Source organism: Rhodnius prolixus, unplaced genomic scaffold, assembly GCF_049639745.1.
Source record: "Rhodnius prolixus isolate KJV_2025 unplaced genomic scaffold, Rpr scaffold_11, whole genome shotgun sequence".
Taxonomy (NCBI): Eukaryota; Metazoa; Arthropoda; class Insecta; order Hemiptera; family Reduviidae; genus Rhodnius; species Rhodnius prolixus.
In genome coordinates, this window is record NW_027411625.1 from 15,624,379 (window position 1) to 15,649,258 (window position 24,880).

Here is a 24,880-nt window from a genome sequence, read left to right on the forward strand (position 1 = left end):
TTATATTTAATTTTAAGTCTACGTTACAAATAGTCTAAAGTTTCAGTCAACGGCACAAAAATTTCGTGTTAATTTCAATAAACCAAGAGAGAATAAAATTAGTGAATGCTAGAAAATAATTTATAGTGGGTACTACATGTTAGTTTGCCCGGGAGAGCCAATTAAGCTAAGTGGTTTATACTTTACTTTATAGAATAAAATTCATATAACTTTTTTCAGTTAAGGCGATTTTATTGATTAATTTTAATGGTATTCTTTTAAGGTAACAAACACAAAATACAAGTATGCGTATTACATTTTTATGACAGTGTATTCTTAATTGAAACTTTCATTCAGATCTATTGTGCCCCCTCTGGTGCGTGAGACCACTACTCATACTACAGCACTCCAGGGAGTCGAAACAACACCCAGGCTTTTAAGGGGAGTACTAGAAAGATAAGAAGCAAGTAATTAAGGGTAATCAATAAATGGAGCCAACTCTCTCTCCCCTAAACATTCTTAAGACAGTGTCCAAGAAGATTCTAGGTAGGGTATGTTCTCTCCCAACAAGTCTTAACTACTACTTAGACGCTTAAGAATGCCCCAAATAGTCAGAGTTAAGAGGCTGACTACTCTCGCCATCCCTAATGGTCCCCAGATTTTCTGAAAATGGCTCCCTAAGTCCAAGGGAATCAGGTTCTCAAAGGAAAGTTCTAAGAAGAGATGGGAACCGGTAGTCCCCTCCTCGGCCCTCCCGTTCTAAAGATGGCACTCCAGTTTAGGAAAGATGATGTGTTTTAAGAAGGGTATACTCCTCGAATTCTGAGAACCACCCAGATCTCAGGGGTAATCCCAGGGGTTGGGGGGGCGTCAAAATAAAATAACCATCTGTTGCGAGACACATCTCCTCCATCTCTCCCAGCAAGGGCATATCTTACCCCACCTGGTTACAACCAAGGCTCTAGCAAACACGCAGGCAAACATCACATCAACAACGACAATCACACACATTCTCTTTCACACATAATTGAACAGATTAGACGCATAAATTTTAGGAACAAACACTAATTCTTGCTGGAGCCACAATAGAGCTTTTAGATGGCAGTAGATTTGAATTTGTTGTCATTCCCATATACAATGTACAATTGCAAAGAATCTGTAGCTATCTGCTCCTAATTATGCTAAAATGGTGCTATAACCCGCCATTGGATCCTGGCATCTTCCAACATCAGTCAGTCTCTCTAATAGTTAGGAGATTATAGTGTACAGAAACTCCGAAAATAAGAAATGTATGTACAATAACATATGTATGTTATTTATAAATATTTTTGAATAAAGTGTCTATTTTAAGTGTCAGTCTCTCGATTGGTAGCTGCGACAAGTCCAGCACCAAATTATCTTCTGGCATTTTTAACCACACCATTTGACGATCATCTTAACTTCGGTCATCCTACTCGCCTTGCACCAAACAATCGTTCTTCCATCACTCTTTCCATCATTTCAGAATCGCCTATTCTGGTCATATGCTGTACCCACCATAGTCGAAGTTTAACGGTGGTGATAACGTTCTGCAACTTACACAGATCATTGATCTCTTGCTTCTACTTTTGATTGCTACGAGCTAGTTTTGAAATAACCCTGACAAAATATCGTGTGTCAAAAGAGGTTTCAAAAGAGATTTTATCTTTGTGAAATTTGGGGTAACTGTAAGGAGCCAAGACGTGTAAGGTTAACCATCAGTTACACTTTCAGTAATGATTTTTGCAAAAACATTTTTGTTCAGTTTTATTACAAAAATTAACACTATATTAACCCAATACATTTTTTTTTGTCAACAAATAATATAAAATATTACAATAGAAATTTAAAAACTATCAGAAGAAAAAGTACATGATTAGTTAGTAGTTTTTAGTAAAAAAAAAAAATAAATAAATAAATATGACCAAGTACAAAATAAATTTGTCATAATAGAACTCTATCTTGGTGTGCTCCACAGTATGTGCACTTTCCATAGCCATGCCACAAATAAATACATATAAAATGAACTTGTCTGTGGGACACTAATTTTTCTAAATTCATAACGCAAAGTAAGCTTACTGCATGCCAATCTCAAAACTAAAAGTACAGTAATTGCCTATTTTTTCTAGGCGGGGCTTAACGTCCAACTACCAAATTAGGTATCGTGGATGAGGGCGGAAGCACACATTTTACTATTAACATTTTTTGTTTTAACACATAAAAAGTATTTACACGCGGGATTCGATCTGGGAGTTCTCCCAATTACAAAGCCACGCACATAACCACTAGAACAACACCCGCCAACTATTAATATCCCAAAACTATTAACCTCATGGAAGAGCAGCTATTCTTTCAGATCTGTATGAACACTAAGTGTACAGGCCAGCACATATTCCATGGTATATACGGACCCAACAATTACTAATTTTAGAAATTTGCTTATAAAATATGCAAAGCTGAATCATTTAGAAAAAACTCAATAATCTAGACGTGGCTGGGGTGTCGATCTTCATCTTGAACAGTGAGTCTGTGTTGAAGCAGTATAAACTTGTAAGTATAAACTTCTAGGATATTGGAGCATCTTACATCACAATTCTCTCCTTGCAGACCTCCTAGGTTCTTTATAAACATGTTAAAATATGAAGTGAAACTAGATAGGGTGGCCGCGTAAATTTACCAAAATTACTGAATATTCATTCAGTATTTAAACACTTGGTGGTAGAAGTGATATTCTAATTTAAAAGTGCTTCGAACCTTCAGTTTGGAGAGTGAGGTTGTGTTGTAGGTACTAAATTCGGTTATATCGACTTCTTATTGACTGCATGAGATTCTTTCTCCCCAAACAGCCCCTCTTTAGAACCATCTCTGATTCATCAGCTCTATCAATGTACCCTCCTCACTTCTTAGACATGACCAGGTAGCTACAGCCACTTGGAGGTATAACATCTCTTCACTAACATTTATGTTTTTAAAATCGTATGCATGATATTCATTTGATTGAATAACATTAGGTTCTAAATACAAAATCAGAGGAGATGTAAGATAAAGAAGCAACAACAACAAATAATAATAATAATAATAATAAACGCATATCAGAATGCGAAAAACATTATCTTCAATTTGGAAAGAGTATTTTCCAGGCACTAGAGAGCATACTATTATATGCGTCAGATGAAAATAAGCTACGTCTTACAAAAAAATAAAAATAAAACAAAAAATATAAAAGTAATTAAAAGCATTAGAAATGGACTTTATGAGGGGCAATCAAAAATCTTTTCTTTTTTTTCTCAAGTAATTCAAAAATTGGAAATTTTACGTTTCTACAGTCATCGCATTATGTAAGGAGCAGCGTTACATATTCATGTTCGTCAGGAAGCTAAGAAAATCTGGTTGAAGACAACGATGCTAAGGATGTCCTTCAACTTCAAGGAATGAAAATAAGGTGGCTCATGTGAACGCTGTTTTGAATAGTGACTAGTATTTGAGAAAGAGATTTCTGTGTGCTCGCCGAGTAATTAACAACAGCTTGTTCTTTCATTTGCATCATATCTTAAATTTCTAACTTGTCGTATTTTACCACTGTTCACCCTACATTTATTTTTATAAAGCTTCTCGAACCGTCCAAACAGTTTGAAATCGAAAATAAAATGTTGATTTTTTGTTATTTGTTTCAGGCCAGAAATGCTATATAATATTGAGAACAGTTGGAACAAATATACGATGTATAAGCCTATTATCTAATACCAAATCTAATAAAAATATAAAATAAATATACTTTTTTAAATAAAAGATCCAATAAGATTAAGAAAGCTGAATCTGTTCCGCTTGCACGTCATTTTCTGATTCTTCATCTTTGATTGTTTGCCAATTTGTATTAAAACAATTACTAAACAATCCATTACTGGCTATAAGTCTAATTACACGCCTGCGTGTTGCAACCATCACAATGAATATGATGACTCCTTGCAAACAGTTAACTATATCTGTTGCATGCCTGTGAACAGTATAAAGAACTTATTTAAACACCACTAACGTACATTTTGCGTTTTCTTGTACAAAGAAACTGGTCCTCAATTATTGGTTACTTTAAAGAAAAATAGTAATCTAGAAGACAAAAACCATGCAATTGGAGCGATTAAGACACTCATTGGCTAAACAGTTCACATAGACCGCGACATAAGGACTTGCTGTGATCAACTAAGGTTAACACGTCAAATAACTTAATAGACAATACACAAACCCAAGGCTCACAATTAACTCCCATAGATGTTTGAGCTGCTTCCGTACATCGTATTGGAACTGTCTATCTTGACAAAGAACAAAAAGCTGCCTAAAATACGACTTAATAGTCAAATTGACTCACTAATTGTCAATTAATTTGATTCATTCGTCCTGGCGAGGGATTACATTTTAAAATCATCCTTAGAACGAGAAGTAATTGTCACAATACCCGCTGGAAGGCAATGAAATATTAGCCTATACGAGGGGGTACCCAAAAATAACCGGAATTGCGTTGCCGCGCATGGAGCTTATGTAGTACGCATTTCTGCCGCTAGACGTGTATAGCGCAATTCCTTGCCAGTTCAGTCCTGCCTGTGTTGTCTGCCTGGCTTGTTCTGTTCATCTGCACTGATTGTTTTTACCAGCGCTGTTTTGTTCTTTTTTCGTTTTTTATGATGCAAGTTTAAGTGAACAACGTGCAGCTCTGAAATTTTGTTTTCTACTCGGCAAAAATGCTGCTGAACGTGTTTTAATGTTGAAAACAGCTTACAAAGATGACGCTATGGGAAAAACTCAAGTATACGAGTGGTTTACTCGGTTTAAAAATGGCGACATGTCGATTGATGACAAACCTCGTTCTGGACGTCCATCAACTGCCCGAATCGACGAAAATGTTCAAAAAATTCGAGAGCTGGTGTTCACAGACCGTCGACAGACAATTGATCAACTGTCAGAGAGTAGTGGGTTATCTTGGAGCTCGGTTCAGCGAATTTTAACGGAAGATTTGGGGATGAAAAGGGTTGCTGCCCAGTTTGTTCCTCGAGTTCTGACTGACAATCAAAAAGAACATGTGTTGAAACATCAAGAGTTGAAACATGTCGTGCTTTGAAACAACAGCTTGAAACTGATCCAGACTTTCTGTCAAAGGTCATTACTGGTGATAAGTCATGGTGCTATGGTTATGACCCAGAAACAAAGCAACAGTCGAGCCAATGGAAGACGTCATCTTCACCCCGACCAAAAAAATGTCGTCAAGTCAAGTCAGACATCAAAACAATGCTGATTTGCTTTTTTAATGCCAAAGGCGTAGTCCATTCAGAGTTTGTCCCCCCAGGTCAGACCGTCAATCAAACCTGGTATTTGGAAGTTTTGAAAAGATTGCGCAATAGTGTTCGCCAAAAAAGACCCGATTTGTGGCAAACAGGAGACTGGTTCTTCCACCACGACAATGCACCTGCACACACAGCCATCTCTGTTACACAGTTTTTGGCTAAAAATGGCATGGTTCCGCTGCCCCACGCACCTTACTCGCCTGACCTGGCTCCGTGCGACTTTTTCTTATTTCCACGCATGAAAAAGGGCATGAAAGGTCACCGATTTGACAACATTGAAGAGGTCAAGAAAAAAACGAAGAAGGAGCTGTCAGCCATTTCTAAAGATGACTACAAAAAATGTTTCGAACAGTGGAAGCACCGGTTGGACAAATATATTAGTTGTAATGGAGAGTATTTTGAAGGGGATAAGGTTGTTCTGTAAAAAATTTGTAAATAAATAGCTTTTAAAAAATAATTCCGGTTTTTTTTGGGTACCCCCTCGTACCCATCTAGATATGAGCTATTAACACCAGCTCCGGCTCCTTTCACAATCTTGGATCGTTATTATATATGCTAGATGGAGTCACCTAGCATAGGTGAGCTCACAGGTGCACACATTCCTTGGCAGCTTTAGAGTTTCATTTTTAATTTGCCCCCATATTTCACCTCCACAGTCTAAACTATTTCTCAGCGGGAAACGTGCTGCACTGCGATTGGCTGCAAAATTGATATACGAGAAGCTAGAGGTAGTAGAGACTTTATAAAGATCTTAATAGCTACAATAATAATTAAAAAAAAAAAAAAATGGCCAGCGTAGACTGTCAAAATGGTATAGACGTTTCTAATACAGAGCCTGGAAATCCGATGCTAATCCGAGGTTTGATATCTCGGTAAGCAAGCCACTGAGCCATATTTGAGACCATTCTCTTTCTCCCACAGAAGGGTAAGTTTTAAACTCGATTAGCTCTACATGAAAAACAAAAATTATATTTACCAAATGTCTAATTCAAAAATATAAGAGCCTATTTCAAAAATCCATGAAATGCCCATCGTTAGAAATACTTTCAAATAAAGAAGACACCTGAAACAAAACCAAAAATAATAATAATAATAATAATGTGCTATCATTATAATTAAAAAAATCATGAACACAACTAGTCGAAGGATATACATGTCAACAATGTAAAACAGGGCTAAAAATTGTTAAATCATATTAGCATAATTGATACGAGATGTCAAGGAATGCAATCAAACAATTGCAGCTTCTCTTCCCTTCGTAGAAATCGTGGCCAGACCAGCGCATAAAAAGAATATAAGAACTAACACAACTTGATGTAGCTTGTACATGTTTGAAGCAAAACAGAAAACGGTACATTAAACGGAAAAATCCATTGAAATTTAAATATTTCCCTAATCCGTTCGTCTCCTTACCTTCCATACAATCTATCCAGACATTCTAATCCTGGACTCAAGATCCACTAGTCCTCTTATCACTTATCATCCAGAGAAACGGCAAGCGCAAGCAACGATTTTCACGCAATGTTCACGAATGATCTTAATCGTGGAAAATTCCAGCAATTTCTTTGTTTGTCAGTGTTTATTAAGGCCTCTAAAAATCTTTTCTGAATAACGGCGTTGGTCTTTACTGCAACTTGAACAAATACTAGGAGATTTTGATCGAGGATAACAGACTTACTTAAATCTTAAAACTTGAATCCTAGAACCCGGATTCGAATCTTTATAATCTTTCCACAAGCGCATTACAGTAAGAGCAAAGAACACAATATTAAAGCATAATAAAATTCCAATTGGTCCATAGAAAAATGCCCAAGTTTCAGATTTACCTAAACAAAAAATAGGCAAAACTCAAAAACTAATTGTTTTACACTCTAAACATTCTTTAATGAAAAGTATACTAATATTACCTGAAAACCAGCAAGATTTAGAAAAATCTGGTTTAATATGATTGCCAGGTGTGTGATGAGCCAATATGGCAGCAATTAAGAATATAGCCGGAGAACCAAAGCCTATAACATTATATGCAATCCCTAATTGAGCGTCGCTCCAAGTTATCTGCCACCTATTAGACAACAAAAATCAGATAAGTGTGACTATAACATAAAAAATCTGGTATAAAGACTTACACTTTATGTAACTTTAATTCTCAAACATTTCCTCCAACTTCAAAATTTTACTAATTATTGGTAAGCATCACAATAGGTTCACTGTAATAAAAGGATATTATAGAAAAGCGAAACATTTAGAAACCCTCTTTAAAATTTATCAAATAAAAAGCTAGAAAAAATTGAGATTCACACTTCTAAGCAAGTGGTTTTCCTTAAATAAGGAATTTTATTAAAATACTTTCACACTAATATCACATAGTAGAACGATCTAATTCAGTGAAATGGCATCGAAGAGAGAACTCTACCCTAAATACTCCCCAAAAACTGAAATGAATTCTGCAGAGAAAAACTTAGAATCAAAAGATATAGCATTTCGTGGTTCGATTTTTAAGTTTGACATCAGTCAGAGCAGTTTTCAAGAAATTCGCTGAAAACTGAGAAACTCTTCAGGAAATTCGTACTTGGGACTTATTTTCTTTACAACAGGAATTTTCAAGAAAGGAGGTCACACTATCTATTATAGTTGCGATATGTTGTGATATATATGTTTGGGATAGGATTCACCGTAGGAAAGAGGATGTCACAAATGGTATTAGACTTTAAACCTATCAGTGCAAAAATATGTTATCTTCGGCTCAGAAGAAGATTTCGAAATTACAGGTTACAGTTCATGAAGTATCTGAGGAGGAGACAAAAATATTTTCTATGAAGAGTTCGAAAAATGTTTTGATGATTGCCCTAGAGGTAATATAAAGCTGATGATCGGAGATTGTAATGCACAAGTGGGCCAGGAATGTATTTATCGACCAACCATCGGCCAATATAGTGCTCATTTTGAGACAAATAATAATGGTCTAAGACTTATACATTTTGCTGATTCAAAGCCACAAATAAGAAAAATGTGGCTTATCGAACAATGATACAGAGGAGACACACTCGAGCATCTGTCGAAGAACACAGATGGTTATGGCAGGAAAAAAAGAGAATTCACAGGAATAAAAAGAAAGCTCAATAAAAAGAGAAATTGAAAATGTTGGAATAATTAAGAAGTGGAAATGATGTGAGAAAATTTTATCAAATGGTGAAGAAGGTCGAGCAAACTTTAAACCAAGAACAAGCTCTTGTAAAGCTGAGGACGGTTCACTTATAAGTGACAAGAAGGGAATTCTTGAACGACGGAGAAATAATCATTTCTTCTCATTGCTTAACTTGGCTGTAGAAGATGTTGACAATAGGATTGGGTTGGAACCATACTCGGAAGAGGAAGAACTCGAGCCACCAGATGAGGACGAAATTGTTGAGGCAATTCTAAGTCTAAAAAATAATAAAACCCCTGCTACGATGGCATTCCTTCTGAACTGCTCCAAGTCTGGAGGTCCTGAATTGGTAAAGCTCTTACAAAACCTTAACAAAAACTTACAGTTTAAAATGTTAAGTATAAGGGTTGATTAAACGCCAAAAGGTACACAAATCAGCGAGTACCCAACATTTCATTAATACTTCATTAATAGTTAAGTAATTCTACTGCATTAATTTTCATTAATAAGTTATTTTTTAGAATTTATTAGATGTCACAGACCCTTATGCTGGCCATTTTCGTCTACAAAATATATGTTCAAGTAGCACTGTAGATTGACAGTAATATCTAGTTATCTATAATAATCAAACTATTAATTACAGGTTAAAAAGAAAAACGTTACAAAAAATAAAAAAAATTATGAGGCTAAAAAATTCAAAAACTTTTTTTGTATAAAAAACTTACACCAATGATTTTGTTTATTTTATTTATTTATTTTTATTTTTAAATAAAAATCGTCGGTTTAAGTTCTTTCTTCGATTAAAGTAATTGTTACTTTATGTAGTAGTCAAACGTTTATAATAATAGGTAATAATTATCTGGCTTTATCGCAAATAATATAGTTTTCTTCAATTACATTCTCAATCTAGGTATTCATCCCACAATGTTGTATATATGTAATATAAAGTAAATAAGATATGCATATTTTTAGGGCAGCTAATTATTCCAGTATTTTACTATAAGTAAAATTAGGGGGCCTAAATTAAATTACAATTGAGAAATGAATAATTGTTGTTGAATAATCTACTTGTTATTAACTGTGTGTTATTTGTGCTCACGAATATTTCGGTAAGATGAATTCAAGACAGTAGCCTACTCTAACTTTGTCTTTTTCTACATTAACATGCATGTACATATTTATGTGATTTATCATAATTATGACAAAAAAATATTATAAATGAAGTGGCCAGCATAAGGGTCTGTAACATCTAATAAATTCTAAAAAATAACTTATTAATGAAAATTAATGCAGTTGAATTACTTAACTATTAATGAAGTATTAATGAAATGTTGGGTACTCGCTGATTTGTGTACCTTTTGGCGTTTAATCAACCCTTATACTTAACATTTTAAACTGTAAGTTTTTGTTAAGGAGATTTTTGTACCTTTTGGATAGATTTTCCTTTTTGTTTATTTTACAAAGTTACATATCGTCGCCTAAGAAGTGATACCTCGTAACTAAAATTTCAACGAAAATTACATTTTTATATATAAATGTTGAAAAAAATAATAAATGTTGAAAAAAAATTTATTTTCAATCATGCACTTTCAAGACGACAGTCACACTAATAGTTAACATTGAAAGAAGAATTACTGTATGCCTTAAAATGAATTTTATATCCTGTTTTTTTCCTTCTCCTGTAAAGTTGATATTTTCTAGTTACGAGGTATCACTTCTTAGGCGACGATATCTTCTTTACAGATTTTTTTAAAATTTGGAATAAACAATTCTATCATTATAATCTGATAAGGTGTTAAGTCGGAACCGTAACTACCAATGGAGAGATCTTTTTAAAGAATGATTATAGTTGCGTTCCCCCAAACCATCCTCAATAACAAATTTTTTTGAAAAAGCGTTTTGAATAACATAGGAAGGTATTTGTACGTAAATAGCAAAATTAAACTGCGATTTCAGTACTTCCTTTTAAGAGGAGTAAGAAAAATAAACTACGATTGCAGTACTTCTTCCTAAAAGGCAAAGAGGCAAAGATCTTTTAATCGAACGACAATTCATTGATTTAAATCGGTTCACTCATTGATAATTTAAATGATTGCAGTACTTCCTCTTAGTAGGTGTAAGAGCATCAGCAACGTAGAGGAGCTTTAACCACTTATTCGAGCTGAATTTTATCAAAATCGGACTAAGCGTTATAGAAATATTGGTAATAATAGTTTTAGAAAGGGCCTTATTTGGGTGGGGCAAACTCCCCTCCTTATGAGGCACGGCGTCGAGACTTTTAAAGTGCAAATCTGTACAAAATTTCGATTCGAATGACCCTTCATTCATGCAAATCGGTTCACGTGTCGATAATTTGCAACGATTGCTATACTTCCCCTTAACAAGTGTAAGAGCAGATCGTCGCTTTAATGTTACGTAGGGGAGCCCTAACCCTATCATCCTACCAAATTTTATCAAAATCGGGCCAAGATTTACAGAGTAATTAGTAATAATAATTTTGGAGGGGGCCTTACATAAAGGGGGCTAACTCCTCTCCCATTCAATGTACAGGATCGAGACCCCCAAAAGGCACATCTACATAAAATTCCGAATCGAATGACACCTCATTCATGAAAATCGGTTCACGCGTTTAGGCGCTACAATAATGTGCCCAGTGAAATTAATAGAAGAATACTGCTGGCTAACAGGGCATACTTCGGCTTGCAAGATCATTTTTAAAGTCAGTAAATCTTCAGGTCGACTAAGATAAGATTTTACAAGACCCTTATCCTACCCTTCTTAACATACGCCTCAGAATGCTGGGTCACCACCAGAAACGACGAGCTTGTTCTATTAGGTTCGAAAGGAAAATTCTTCGAAAGCGAAGGAGCCATTTTGGATGGCGAAACAAGAAGACGGAGAAGTAACGCGGAACTGAGGAGTTTGTACAGGGACGTCGACGTGATGAGTTTGATAAAGCTGGACACCTTCGTTGGGCAGGACACGTAGGCAGAATGAATCTCGAGGAAATACCATATAAGGTAATTAAAGAAAATATATATGACAGGCCGAGATCGCGATGAAGTGATAGTGTTTCTGAGTATGCGAGACTACCCTTGGTGTCCGAAACTGGACGGTGGCGGCCTTGGACCTGGATAGCTGGTGAACTTTGATAGAGGAGGCCAAGATTCGAGCAAGCCAGTTGTAGCGCCAATTAGGAGGACAACAAGAATTTCAGCAATTAATTTTTGACAAAACCATGATGGTAATTAACGTATTTCGAAATAGTGTTGTTTTTGAAAACTAATCATAACAATAAGTTATATTGTTTAATATTAAATACTGGTAGCTTTGTGATTTTGCTAAAACCTGGTACTGACTCATGTCAAGATAGTCATATAGTCATTAGCTTCTCAAGTTAAAAGTAAGCATCTTATATGAACACTTTCTCGACTTTCCCTTACTACAATTCTCAAAGTTCTAACTATTAAGTCACATTTAATTCATACATCTTACAATTTTTAAAACCATATAGTACCCTGAAATGATATCTACAGGGAAGCCTACCCCACTTCCTTCCAGAGAACTGTCCTAAAACGATTTTTTTACAAATATGATAAAAGTTTTTTTTTTTTTTGCATCAATAGCTGAGGATGATAAAAGTGAAAGCTATAAATCTATGTGTACGTCAAGTATAGAAAATCCTAGGAGCCGTGTACAGGAAATCTGTACAGGAAAGATAACGGGGAAAATTCACTGAGTAAAGACCTTCAGTCTTCAGTCTAGGAATTTTAGCAACATATTTAACACTAAACAGTTCATAAAAAATACATTTCTCAAAAATGGCACTATCTCGGAAGTACTCTTAAACACATTATCCTGGAAAATGTTTCAATTGAAAATCAATTTATATGTTTTTAACCACTACACAAAGTCTTTATCAAGGAAATTTCAAAAATGGCTCTTTCTTTCAGTCGATTTTCTTTCAAATTTGGAAATATACTCCTACATTTGGTGCTAATTGATATTACGTATACGGCAAGACATACAAAATCAGAAACTGTAATGTTCAGGGAAGCTTAACCAATCCCTCTTGTAGAAGTACCCTTAATAGAATTTACCAGGAAAAATGATAAAAATAAAAGTTGAAGATTTAACATACATTCAATCACTACACTCAAGATAAAAGAAAATTAGAGCGTTGTTGAGAACAAAAAAAAATCTATTAAGCAAAGTTAATTGTATGAGTAAGGGCAATCGAGTGAAGTTAGTGGTTGAAAATAATGAGGAGGTCCTAATTTCTAGGCGCGCCCCGCAGGGCAGGTCGGTAAGTAAAGCCTAGTCCACTTTCTATTAGTTCAGGATGCGAGGATTGCGAATGCGGGCAATCGACTTCATATAAGCAACCCAGAATTAAGCGCAGAACTGTGAGTCCAACGGGTTAGTCTCAGCTTAAAGTTAGAGACAAATGGGTTTTTAAATACGAAGGGCATTACAAGCGATAAGGACGCAGCTAAATGGGATTCTCTTTCTTAAAATATTTGTTACGATGTACTCTTACGTCTGCTAAGTGTTTTAAACTACAATTTTAACTTTTTGCTGATTTTTGCTTGTCAGAAATATATACTCGTATTAGTTTGTCCGCAGGACGAATTTTACAATGTGTTCACGCTCAGCGATTGAGGCCACGTCCCTTACTCTCAAAATAAAAATTCTGATAGAAATGTATTCATTCATAGAAAAGTATTCTTCTTTCTTGCAATACTAATCTAAATAAATAAAATTTTCACTTACGACGCACTCCTCCAAATATTAAACGATATTACGCTCAGCCAGAAAAATGAGCTCATCAACAGATAATATAAAATAAATCCTACAAATAAAATAAATAAATAAATGTTCAAAAAAATAAAAGTTATCGAACTACATGAATGGAGCATACACTAAACCGCTAAGTTTAAACAAAATCAGTGGCGAAACTATTGCACGACTTTCTATTATTCTAATTATTAGGGTTATAGCTAACAAATTTTAATTTTATAAAAATGTATACAATAGTCTTCTTTTTTCCATATTGAGAGTTTAGCTACCCCAAATCAGGGAACCAGGTTCTCCAAGAAATTCTATGAAGAAGAGAAAGTTGATAGTCACGGACAACTCCCTGGTGTTCAACAGATGCACTTCATGTAACGCCATCCCCAGATATTCTAATGATGGCAAAAGATGGGAGTATTCTCGAAAAATATAAACCCCTCAACTTTTTTAAGCTCAAAAATTATGTGAGAAAATCGTGAGGGAAAGGGCAAACAGGAGTAAACACTCCCTAGCGCTACACACCCCTTCTCTTCCTGTTAGCCCCAAGTAGAATTTATCCCGTTTCAACACTTGGTAACTACCTAGGCTTTTAAGAAAAACCAAGGAAGAGAAAAAGATGCCGGCAGATCGTGCTTACCATTTCTGATACCCAAGTACTCCCACCAAAGAAAGTGTAATTTATCCAACAATATCTGGGAAATTCCCAGACTTTCTGGAGACATTCGTCCTCCCAAGCCCTTTAGTCAGAAAAGGCTGACTACGTCTAGGGAATGTCTGGTGTTTTGTAGGCTCCGTTCTTGACACAACCACTTCTTTGACATCCATCCTTCATCACGAGTCGTATGACTCCTTGGACTGAGCTATGTGCGCTGAACTAGTTTGACCGTGGATCGGTTTAGCCTAAATAGTTACACTGCGCCTAACTACATCTATAGGAGACCTTTGTGAATTGTGTGAGAGTTGCGGGGAGGAGGTGTTCATTATTGAGGGTTGTTTGTCTTGTGTTAGACAGGGTTGCCCGCATATCAACATATCAACTTCCCATAAGGGGTGTTACAACGTACACTTTAACTAGATTTAAGCTCAAACATACATAATTGATGATAGTTGAGGACAATGTAAAAATACAACTCACCCATTATCAGGCAGAATTCCGTTGATATGTAAAATCCAAAATATTCCAGTTGCATTATGGCCAGCAAAAAATATCCAAGGCACAAACACGCTGTAAACGACATCAACGATTTTCCTTGCAAGTCTCTTAATGTTGGAAAAGCCATGTAAACAATCAATGTAATCACAAGAAATAAATCCGATATAAGCAGACATATTGAATATATTTTCATAAAGCCAACTTTCTCCAAATAGCTCGCATCTTCTTCAAAACAAACTAATGCAACTCTCTTCTTGGTAAATTCATCAACTCCCATACAGAAGCTAAATCAAGAAAAATAGTAATTAATACTGGTTAGGAAACCTTCAAAATTATAGGAGCAGGTTTCTTCGACTACGATCAAAAAAAGTATTATGTAGAAAAAATTCTTGTTGCTATAAGCTGCGAGTACTCTTCGGTACCATTTAACCGTGTCAAAAAGTTTGGACATTATAAATAGTAAGGTGTAGCGCAACATTAAGACATTGAAACAGCCAAAAATGTTAAGGAAGCTATCTACTAATAAATTAACAGAAGATAAAAATAATTGCGCGAATTTTTTTAAATTAACAAATGAAAATCCTTCATCCCAACCTTTAAACACGATCCTTCTCCGTCAACAAATTCAATAAATATTTCTTCAAACTTAAGGTCCAATTAAAAACGCATACTGTTAACAGCCTACATCAATGCGCTACTGTATCGCGTGCTAATGGAAGACCTTCCTAGGAGCCACTTATACCTTCATCACTGAAGGTGCTGTCTGCAACGAGAGAACTATGACTCGAGGCAGTTAGTACATTGAAAAATGTTCCAGAGATCAATAAAATCAGATTTTGTCGCGATTTGATTAACAAATACAAAATAGTACTTTACCAAATTCAGTTACTTAAAACAAAAAAAAATTATTTGCAATGGCTTGGATAAGATCCGTCAGCCTCTAAAATGATCACTTAATTTGTCCATGTTACATCATTTAGATTATATAGAATGAGACGAATTGAAAATAATATTTTTTATTTTTATTATTTTTTTACAGAGAAACTAGTACACATGTTGGGTAGCCCATGCAGTTAATCTTCAATACCAAGTTAGCCTGTTTATGTACGGAGGGTTCTGTTAATGATTTTAGTGTAAATTGTCGTCAATTGGACATTTATGCGGTTAATAACGTTGTTGCTGGCTCGTAATGATTTGTTAACCTTTATTGAGAAACATTTTGTTATCGATAAAGCGGAAGCGGAGTTGCACTTTCACTTGTTGAGACTACCTTCTGATGGTTGTTTTCTGTGTTATTTTAGTTATCAGACCTTGAAAGTGGTTTGATTGGGATTGGTAGTGATTTGCCACATTGTTTCGTGAAGGGTATGGATGCCAGGTTGCTCCCTTTTAGTGGTTTTGAGTTGTAATGAATTAATGTATATGTAAAGAGTAATCTGAGTTTTAGTTTATGTATCAAATAACTAAGTAATAAAGAAATAAAATAACTAAGTAATATAGAAATAAAATAACTAAGTAATATAGAAATAACTGCATCTTCTGGAAAAGCATATGAACTTAGCTAAATAAAGCGAACTCTCCTACAAGAAAAACAAGTTCAGAGCAGTGAACGCTGCACTGATAAGGCATGTGGCGCTGATAAGGCTTTTTGCGAAGATGCTATGTCGTCCTTTAACCAAGAGCTCGTGCGCTTTTTGCAAAACAAGCAGAGTCCAAAGATTTTTTTACCTCGTTGGGGACAAGTGCTTCCGATAACTGCTTTCAGACTCCAGATTGAGACAAAATTTTCGGAAAAAGCAGACGAGAGATTTGCTCTTTGCGTCTTTTTCCTAAGTCACTTTCCAATATCGTGCATTCACAAGCAAGTAGCAGCTCATCCCACACACGCAAACAAAATGCTATAGCTGAGGTTGTGTGGCTTCCCAAGTTCAAAAAATGTTAACAAATTAGGTTAAAAATTTAGACTTGCCGCTTAGTTTTACCTGTTTTTTGCTATAGTAAAGTTGTCTTCTTCACCCAAAATATGCAGAATACCTTCCTCAACCTCCAGTTCCCCATCTGCTGAAGTGACCAAGTAGCTATCTCGACCGCAGCCAATTGAAATATTTGTTCCATCAGAACAGGCACCTTTTCCTAGATAAACACCTGAAGGACAACATTGGTCATCCGTGAGTATCTTTGGGATAAATAGCGTTAAAATAACTAACACTGAAACAAAATTCAATCGATATTAAAAACAATGAAATAGCACAAACAATGAAAATTGATTTAATAAAATAAAATTAATGACCCAAAAGACGGGCCTATTAAATATTAATGGGTACGATTGGGTGGGAAAATAGATACAATTATATTTGCTACTTATTGTACACGCTACGGAACGAATGAGGGAAAACACCTACCTCAAGTTTCCGATTTTAAATTTTTTCTACGATCATTTCAATAGTTTAGAAAATAAATTTATTTATTCTAGGCTTGAACCCAATTAACCCTAAAATTGTATACTTTACTTTATACTATTTTATACTTATATAGTCAAATATTTCAAATCAAATCGAGCAATGAATGAGTCAAATAAATACTTTTATAAATATTTGTAAATATTTTATTTAAATATAGAGGAATAATCTGATACTTGCAAAAACAATATTGAGTAAAATTATAGGATTTTTTAACATATTTTTCTTATTAAAATTAAATAAAATGCAAAAATTTATGTTCATCATTTTCTTTATATGTAGTGATAATAATTAATTAAATAGTCATTAGTATTGAAAAAGTTTCATCAGCAATGCCAGGGAAAGAAATTTTTTTGGGAGCAGTAAGTTGTTTACTTTGCAAAATAAGACATTGCACTTTAGTCGTGGGTCAAAGATAAGGTAAAAAAAAAAAAAAAAAAAAAAGATGGACAAAGATCAAAGATTGGTAATAATTTTGTATTTTGGTTTACTAAGTATTTATTTCAGTTTTTATTTACAACAGTTATTTTCTGACATAATTCAGAATGCCCACTTACCATACGTACTTCTCATATTGGACAAGTCAAAGAAAACTTTTGGGTCACTCTACCATTACACTTCCGCATAAATTATGCCAATCATCTCACATGTTCTGGTTAATGTTTCCTCTAACTTGCTCTGTAAATAAAAAAAAAACTAAAAATAAAAAAATTAGTATTTACATTCGTACGACTTTCTCTTACTGCAATTATTACAATTTTAATCTTACTTTTCTTACAATCTTAATTTTCTAGTGCTAAATACAACTGAAATTTTTTGTCATCCTTATCTAAGTTGCTGGTTGGGCCTACCAAAGTAAAATATGCAGGTAAGTTATTGGATCTAGTTTCACTATCAACGACCTTTTAGCCATCGACAAATTCAGAAGAACGTTTTTAAGTTAAATCTGTCGCTCTTAAAATCCAATGAATTCAATTACCGATGAAAAGAAAACGTTTTCAAATATAAGCGACTGTTCTTTCAAACAGCATGCCACGTTTAATCAAAATTATTTAAGTTTTTTTCCAGAAGCATTTAAAAATCGGGAAACCTACAAATTCGCACTTTAAGAAATTTCTTTTAAATTTAGAATTCTAGCAATACTTTATAGCCTCTTAAAACTAAAAAAGATGATGGATATCGTGCAACTAAAATGAAGTGACACTTTCGCGTGCATAAAGTTTCATTTTCTAAGCCATCTATAGATATATATCAATGTATCAATTTTATGGAAAAATAGTATAAAAAGTAAACATGATAGATATTTATGTGGGTAAATAGCATAAAAAATAAAAACATAATATCTGGAGCTGTTTTTTAGAAAATTACAAAAAATTATAAAATCGCGAAAGTACAGTCACACATACCAAGTTAGAGCTTTCTATTCAATCGCAAAATAAAAATTAACTTTGAGTGAAGCGGTACCTCAAAGAAAACGAAAACATAAAATCATCCCTCTAAAATTCTACTATAGTACAATCTAGAGATCTACCACTTACATTAAAAGTACCTTAAAGTATTGCTTGAATCCCGAGTTTAATGAAGATCTGATTAATTTAATATTCCTTAATTGATTTGAGAGTTTATTTGTATAGAATTTTAGAATGAACACCGGATGGTGAAGTGAAATTATTTGTTGTCTTTTATTTAACATTTTTTCAGGAAAAAAATGGTACTAAGTAAATTTAGCTTACCTTTTATTGAAACATTTTTTAAAATTTAATATGACTATTAAAAAAAAAAAAACACCCAATATAAGTTGCAACATTCTAAATTAAAATCTAATCACAAGTCTTCAAATAACATTGAAGAATGTAAAAATGCTAGAAGAAAATTATCAGAACAACTAAAAAGTTTGGGGTGTGTGTTTGTGTAGTTTTGTCTATCCCTACCCTAGATACACAAATCTCTGGAGGGTTTAGCGCGATAAGTTTTATCTTTAAGTATAAACAAATTATTTATACATTCCCATATGTGTACAATTTATTGTTGAATACTATCAAGTCTTTAATGAAAGCAATATTTGCTTATAGACAGAATAAATAAAAAATTCTTTACTGTAAACAAAGGTTACAAATAATTTAAAATATTATCTCATTAAAAAATATAATTAATCGAGTGACTGCAGTAAAACAAGTAATTTTCATCTTCAAACCGATTATTTCTTCTTCCTAGTATTTTGCCTGGGCAGCCTAATGCTAACATTTTTAAAAACTGAAGTATGTCCCGAGCACTTCCTGTGAAAAAGGCTGTTTTAAAGAACAGGACTTACCCGGTCCAGAAACAAAAGTTAATTTCAATAGTGGAAAGAAAATAATTAAATAATAATCTATTATATAAATTCATCGAGAAGGATTGTTTATATCAATAAGCAAACTTACTTGGAATACATCTAGATACGTTTCGTAAAACTACACAACCTAAAAAGAATACATCTTTAGAAAATAATCACTCGTAGTTGATGTATCAAACGTATCATATTCAACCACCAAAAACAATTCCTATAGATGTGTCACTTCAACAGCAGACTCGGGGCCTACAAACGGAACCTCGTTTCCCAAAATATACCCATATGACCTAGAACACAGACTTGAACCGTTTTCTGAAACATCCCAACTCCAAGTTCTTGGAGGAGGCGACCTTTTAAGGTCCTTTTCTGCGTTAGTGTGGCGATGGTTAGCTATTCACAGGTTCACCAGTATTTGTTCTTAAATCTTAAAAAAAAAAAACAGAATTGAACTGTCTACTGAAGGGGCCAGAATAAATATAGAAACACTATTCTGAGCCGAGATTATTATTCTTCAGCATCTAGTGCTCAACATAATAGGCTTACGCAAAAATGAAAATGATCTGCATAGTCTTAAATAATATCTAGTAAAATGTGTCTAGCTTCAAATGTTTCTTGTTTTCTTTTGGTCACAGCATCTACTTAAAGTTGAGATAGACAATATAATTCTTATTTATTACCCAATTTTCAAAATTTCCATAGTAAACCAGTATTGTTACAGCTGACTTAAAAATTTATTAGGATTATGATTACATAAATACGCAAACTTACTTGGAATACATTAAGATACGAATAGTATAAAACCTAGAACAATAAAACTTTTAAAATTTACATCATTTTTGGTTACCCACACGTATTTGTTTTTAACATAATACATTCAACCATAAAAAACACAGATATTAATTTTTAAGAGTTTTATGCTTAAGTTAAATTGTGATTGTATGAATTATCTAAAGAACAAGACAAGGTCATCTTGGATTTACCCCAAAACATACTGTTTAAAGATAATTACTGATTCAAGAATTGTGCAAATGTTTACCTTTTGAATAATTTATTTTGCAACATTACTTTTACTTCTCCAAAATATAATTAAAAAAACTACAATAATAGGCATAAAACCAAAAACCGTTCACATTTTTGTTTACATTTTCAACACAGAGAAGGTTATAACTTATTACAAAACATCTATGAACTGTTACAACTGTAGATTTATATTCATAATAAATCAGTTATTAAATAATTCCTTTTATCAACATTAATTCAGGACTAGTCCTAGTTAGATGTGGCGAAAAAATAATACATATATCTTAATATTTTTTATAAGTGGGCCCTTTCACCCTTTAAAGTTCATATTTAACTACATACTAACGAACGATTTATATTGGAAGGTAATATTAAGTTAATGGATCTGCAAAACGAATCAATGCAATGTTACACAAGAAAATTACGCATGAACTTTAATCAAAGCCAAAGAGGCTCCCCCAATAAAATACTTTGTTTTCAGGAAAATCCTTCCAGGTGATAAGGTAAGATAAAGAGGTTTTGAGACGTTTTTGTGAGTAAGAATACCGCCAATTAGAGACGTGAATGTAACAGTTTAATTATGTTTTGACCCCTATTTTTTGCAATTAATAAGAATTTTCTGCAACAATTTTTAAAATAACCACTATTCATGGTATGACTTTCGAAAGGTGTTTGTATGTAGATATTTTTCATGAGGAGTGTAGGTTATAAACCTATATAATATATTTGAGAAAAATGAAGTCAAAGTTTTTGGAAAAAATTAGAAACTTGCTATTTCTTAAGTTTGGGCCACAAAGTGAAACACTTTATATTTTATTTTGAAATATTAATTAGCTTATTTAAAAGGAAATTTAACCTTCTTTCTAATGAGCTTATTGAAATCGTTTTAGCTATAACAGTTTGAGAAATACAGACAACTTTTGCTAAAAAGTAGTAATACCTTGAAAAAAACATAAAATTAAAAATATCTATAAAACGGAGCAGAATCGAGCCATAGTTTATATAGATTTTTTTGTTGCAAAAGATGTCCAGAATCACCTCCCAAAGTTTCGTCCACTTCTCCGAGTACACCCTGTATAATAAATTCCTACATATTAGTCCCACCTCTTATGTTTTATTCCTTCTTATAAATTACTTATCTTATATATTATTATTATCCTCCTCCTCTTATTTATTATTATTATTATTATTAACTCGCTGTCCTACCTCTTATATATTATTAATACGAGTTAAATTGGATACTAAAATACCGCGTTAAAAGAAAACGACCACTTACTATTAATTAAATTCATGTTTTCCTTTCATGAGATTTTCTCGAAAATATCTTTACGATTTTCTTTAAATTTCATATTTACTTAGTTCTGTTACTTTCATTGAAATACTTCCTTAACAGAATTAATTTTAGAGCCACAGGAGGATAGTATAGGGTCCATCACTGGCCAGTGAGTTCGGGCAAGTTTGTATTGTGTAAAAGTTTGAAAAAACCTTAAAAAAAAGATTCTAAAAGAGATTTGCCCTTATCTTTGTTACCACAAACCATGATAACTAATCAAGTATTCCATAATTATTAAACTGATAATAGTTTTAAACAATTGGAAAACCAGGTCACCAGCGTCATCACACTAGCTCCAACAGCCCATATCAGGTACATTGATGATATTTCCATTTAGTTGAAATAATAAAAAGATATCCCAACTAAATATTTCGCAACTTACTAAAAAGTGAACGAAATATAAAGCTTAAACTACCTAAGATTTTTCATTTTTGAGCTAAAGTGTTTCTGAGAGTGTGTTGTGATATTTGCCTTATTGTTACTTTTTTTGTCCCACGAAGAGAAGGGTAGTGCTTTCAATGTTAACAATGTTTGCTATTAATCAGACCACTTTTTTTATGCCAATAAATTTTTAAAATAAAAAAAATAAGAGAAAGAGAATAAACTACATAAATCAGGCGGGGCTTAACGTCCAACTACCAATTAGGAATCGTCGACGGAGGCGACTAGCAAACTTACTGTAAATTTCTTTTATTAACCATTAAATAAAATCCAAGGCCTAAGACCGGGAATCTAACCCATTTCCACAATGCACGTTAGCTTCGCAGGTCTCGCCTCTAACCACTCGGCTACCGTGGCGCCCGAACTACATAAATAATTTTATTAAAAAAAGTGTTTGTCTATAAAACGTGGCGTCTTTAAAACTAAATTCTAGTTTTTAAATTTGCCGATAGATAGCATAAAAATGCACATTAGGCAGTTTTTGGCCTGTTAAATAAGTATGACTTTTTTTTTTTATTGAGGCGCGTCAGTTTCTAAGGTTTTTAGCACCCGGTGCTATTTCCAGTGCACTGCCGGTCTTAGGACAGACAACATTGTCTGCAACCGGAAAGTGAGCTGTATGAAGCTCCTACGAACAGGAAAGCTAAGGGGCCAGCAAAGATTCGAAACCGGGATCTCCGCGTCGGATTCCAGTATACGCTAACCACTGAGCTAATCCGTTCCCTACCTGGTATTCCTGGTATTCTACTATCTATTTTCAGTTTTCAATTGTTTTCATTTTTTAAGCATTTTTCTTTTGTTCCTTCACATGTGTTGTGAGTTTTTATTGACTTCTCCAGTTTTTTAATTACCAATATTGTTAATTGTTTTTTAATTTTGTCTTCTCGCCAATATAATAATAGAAATACTTAGCCTCTCAGCAGAATATAAAATAAATAGAGAATTTGATTTAATTCTATAGTTTTTTTTTTCTTTTTTCCCGAAACCAATTGAACATGATTTTTTGTTAGGTAAAACACACAACTTACAATTAAAAATTATTAAAATTAACTAGATTATAATATAAAAATACATATTACAATTTATAAAACTATAATTCATTTTTTTAAAAAGTAATTGTTCATATAAAAATTTGTTAGTATATTCCCGTTAGATAGAAACCCAATCTCTGTCACTGCAGTTAATTGATTATAACTCCTAGAGTGGATTACTTTACACGGATCATACATCTCTCAAGTAGAACCCTTCAGAGTAATATCAGAGTCCTGTATTTGTGACCGGGAGGCTTGGAGGTGTGGACCCCCAGTTGTGGGGGATTCGATGTGGTACACGGATGGCTCCAAGACAGAGGAGGGTGTGGGAACGGGAGTGTACGGGATGAAGCCGAAATGTAGCTTTTCGGTTAGCCTAGGAAAACTAGTTACAGTTTTTTAGGCTGAGCTAGCTGCAATTAGGTTCTGTGCTGCCGAGATTGTTGGACGAGGAATTATTAATTCTAAGGTTGTAATTTTCTCAGACAGTTAGGCTGCTCTACGAGCTATTAGTTCCTACCAGGTCAATTCAAGGCTGGTTTGGAACTGTCTGGCTGCCCTGAAGGAAATTAGTGACCAAAATAAGGTCTTTCTGGTGTGGGTACCTGGTCATTCAGGACATAAGGGAAACGAAGTGACAGATTTATTGGCCTGGGAAGGTTCTGCGGAACACTTCGTTGGCCCGGAGCCCTGTTTTGGGGTTTCGAAGTGTGTTAAGTCTGCGGCCATTAAACTATGGGTGCAGAGAAGGTTTCAAGAGTGGTGGCTTGCCACCACTGGGCAGAGGCAGGCGAAGGAGTTCATTGTTCATTAGAGGCTATTCGCCGAGGCTGACTGCAGAATTAATCCGTCAAGGCCACGGGGCTATAAGAATAATTGTCGGACTACTAACTGGCCACTGCAGGCTCAGAAAACACATGCATCGCATGGGCCTGGCAGATGATAGCCTTTGTAGGTTCTGTCAGGAAGAGGAGGAAACGGCACTGCACGTGTTGTGTCAGTGTGAGGGGTCATGTGGCTAAGGATGTTACTTCTCGGGGAGGAAAAACCAAGGCCTGTGAACTTCACCCAAGAGTCGCTCACCAGAATTAAGAGTCTGATCAAAAGGACGGGACTGGTGGGCGAGCTTTAGAGTGGGGGAGCCATAATAGAACCAAAGGGGTCGCAGTGGCGTAGACCTTGAGCCCGCCCTAGTTGAATCTAATCTAATCTAATATCAGTGTCACTAATGAACGCACACAGGTGGCTAAATTATGGAATTAGAGACAGTTTTCAAGGCCTACATCTGATTAATCAGAGTTAGAAACATAAATAAAAGAAATTTTCCTCGATTGAGAATTTCCAGAAAACAAGTCAGTTTTCTTACATAACAAAATATCAGTAATTTTACTTTACTAATTGAAAAATTGGAAAGCAACGTCTGCTGTATGTGGAACAAAAATGCAGAAACATGTCCTTGGTGGCTTACTGCCCTAATTTGAATCCAAAAATGTAATAGTGATGTATCGACCTTAAGAATAAAAAGAAAGAAGCAAGAAGGCTTTCATTAATACTGTAGTGGCTTTATGGGAAGCTGCCAGGTTGAATTAAAGTTTTCAGTACAGTTGAATGATAAAAACAAGTATTTACAGTACCATAAGTTTCTAAAAATGGAAATGTTATCCGAACAACAACTGTCTCTTAACATACAACTCGATGAATCGGTTCCCTTCATACTACGCCCTTTACTTTTACTTTTAATATGGAATAATCCGGCAGAAAGAGAAATCGCTTAAAGTTAAAATTAAAAAATAAAAAAGAAAAGTTTTGTTCCAGCAAATAAAGAAGAAAAAAATTGAAGAACCT

The 24,880-nt window shown here is 34.2% G+C and overlaps 1 protein-coding gene and 1 long non-coding RNA gene across 10 annotated transcripts in view; one reads left to right on the forward strand and one right to left on the reverse strand.

Annotated features, from left to right (window-relative positions):
• Nucleotides 1-1,734: 1,734 nt before the first annotated feature.
• Nucleotides 1,735-20,574, reverse strand: LOC141459318 (probable G-protein coupled receptor Mth-like 3). Of its 9 annotated transcripts, none has more exons than XM_074138253.1 (9): nucleotides 20,247-20,574; nucleotides 17,448-17,559; nucleotides 16,405-16,567; nucleotides 14,405-14,706; nucleotides 13,249-13,327; nucleotides 7,238-7,392; nucleotides 7,009-7,156; nucleotides 6,307-6,393; nucleotides 1,735-3,991 (listed from the first exon to the last, which is right to left on the reverse strand). In XM_074138253.1, the coding sequence occupies exons 2-9, from the start codon at nucleotides 17,452-17,454 to the stop codon at nucleotides 3,799-3,801; spliced, it is 1,134 nt and encodes a 377-aa protein (XP_073994354.1). In that variant the 5' UTR covers nucleotides 17,455-17,559; nucleotides 20,247-20,574; the 3' UTR covers nucleotides 1,735-3,798. The 9 variants fall into 9 exon arrangements, with proteins under 9 accessions (XP_073994354.1, XP_073994351.1, XP_073994348.1 ...); XM_074138250.1 differs by having other exon boundaries at nucleotides 16,405-16,630; XM_074138247.1 differs by having other exon boundaries at nucleotides 16,405-16,630; nucleotides 17,439-17,559.
• A 55-nt stretch (nucleotides 20,575-20,629) lies between these two features.
• LOC141459321 (uncharacterized) overlaps nucleotides 20,630-24,880 on the forward strand; it is a 97,783-nt gene continuing 93,532 nt past the window's right edge. The window contains exon 1 of the long non-coding RNA XR_012461441.1: nucleotides 20,630-20,733. This is a non-coding gene — a long non-coding RNA (uncharacterized lncRNA). The remainder of the gene's footprint in view (nucleotides 20,734-24,880) is intronic.

Excerpts from the sequence above, each read along its gene's own strand:
- LOC141459318 (XM_074138247.1), bottom strand. Across the intron at positions 7,157-7,237 it reads TAAATCTTGCTGGTTTTCAG|GTAAATCTGAAACTTGGGCA; the intron begins GTAATATTAGTA and ends TTTTTTGTTTAG. Across the intron at positions 6,394-7,008 it reads ATTCAAGTTTTAAGATTTAA|GTGTCTTCTTTATTTGAAAG; the intron begins GTAAGTCTGTTA and ends GTTTTGTTTCAG.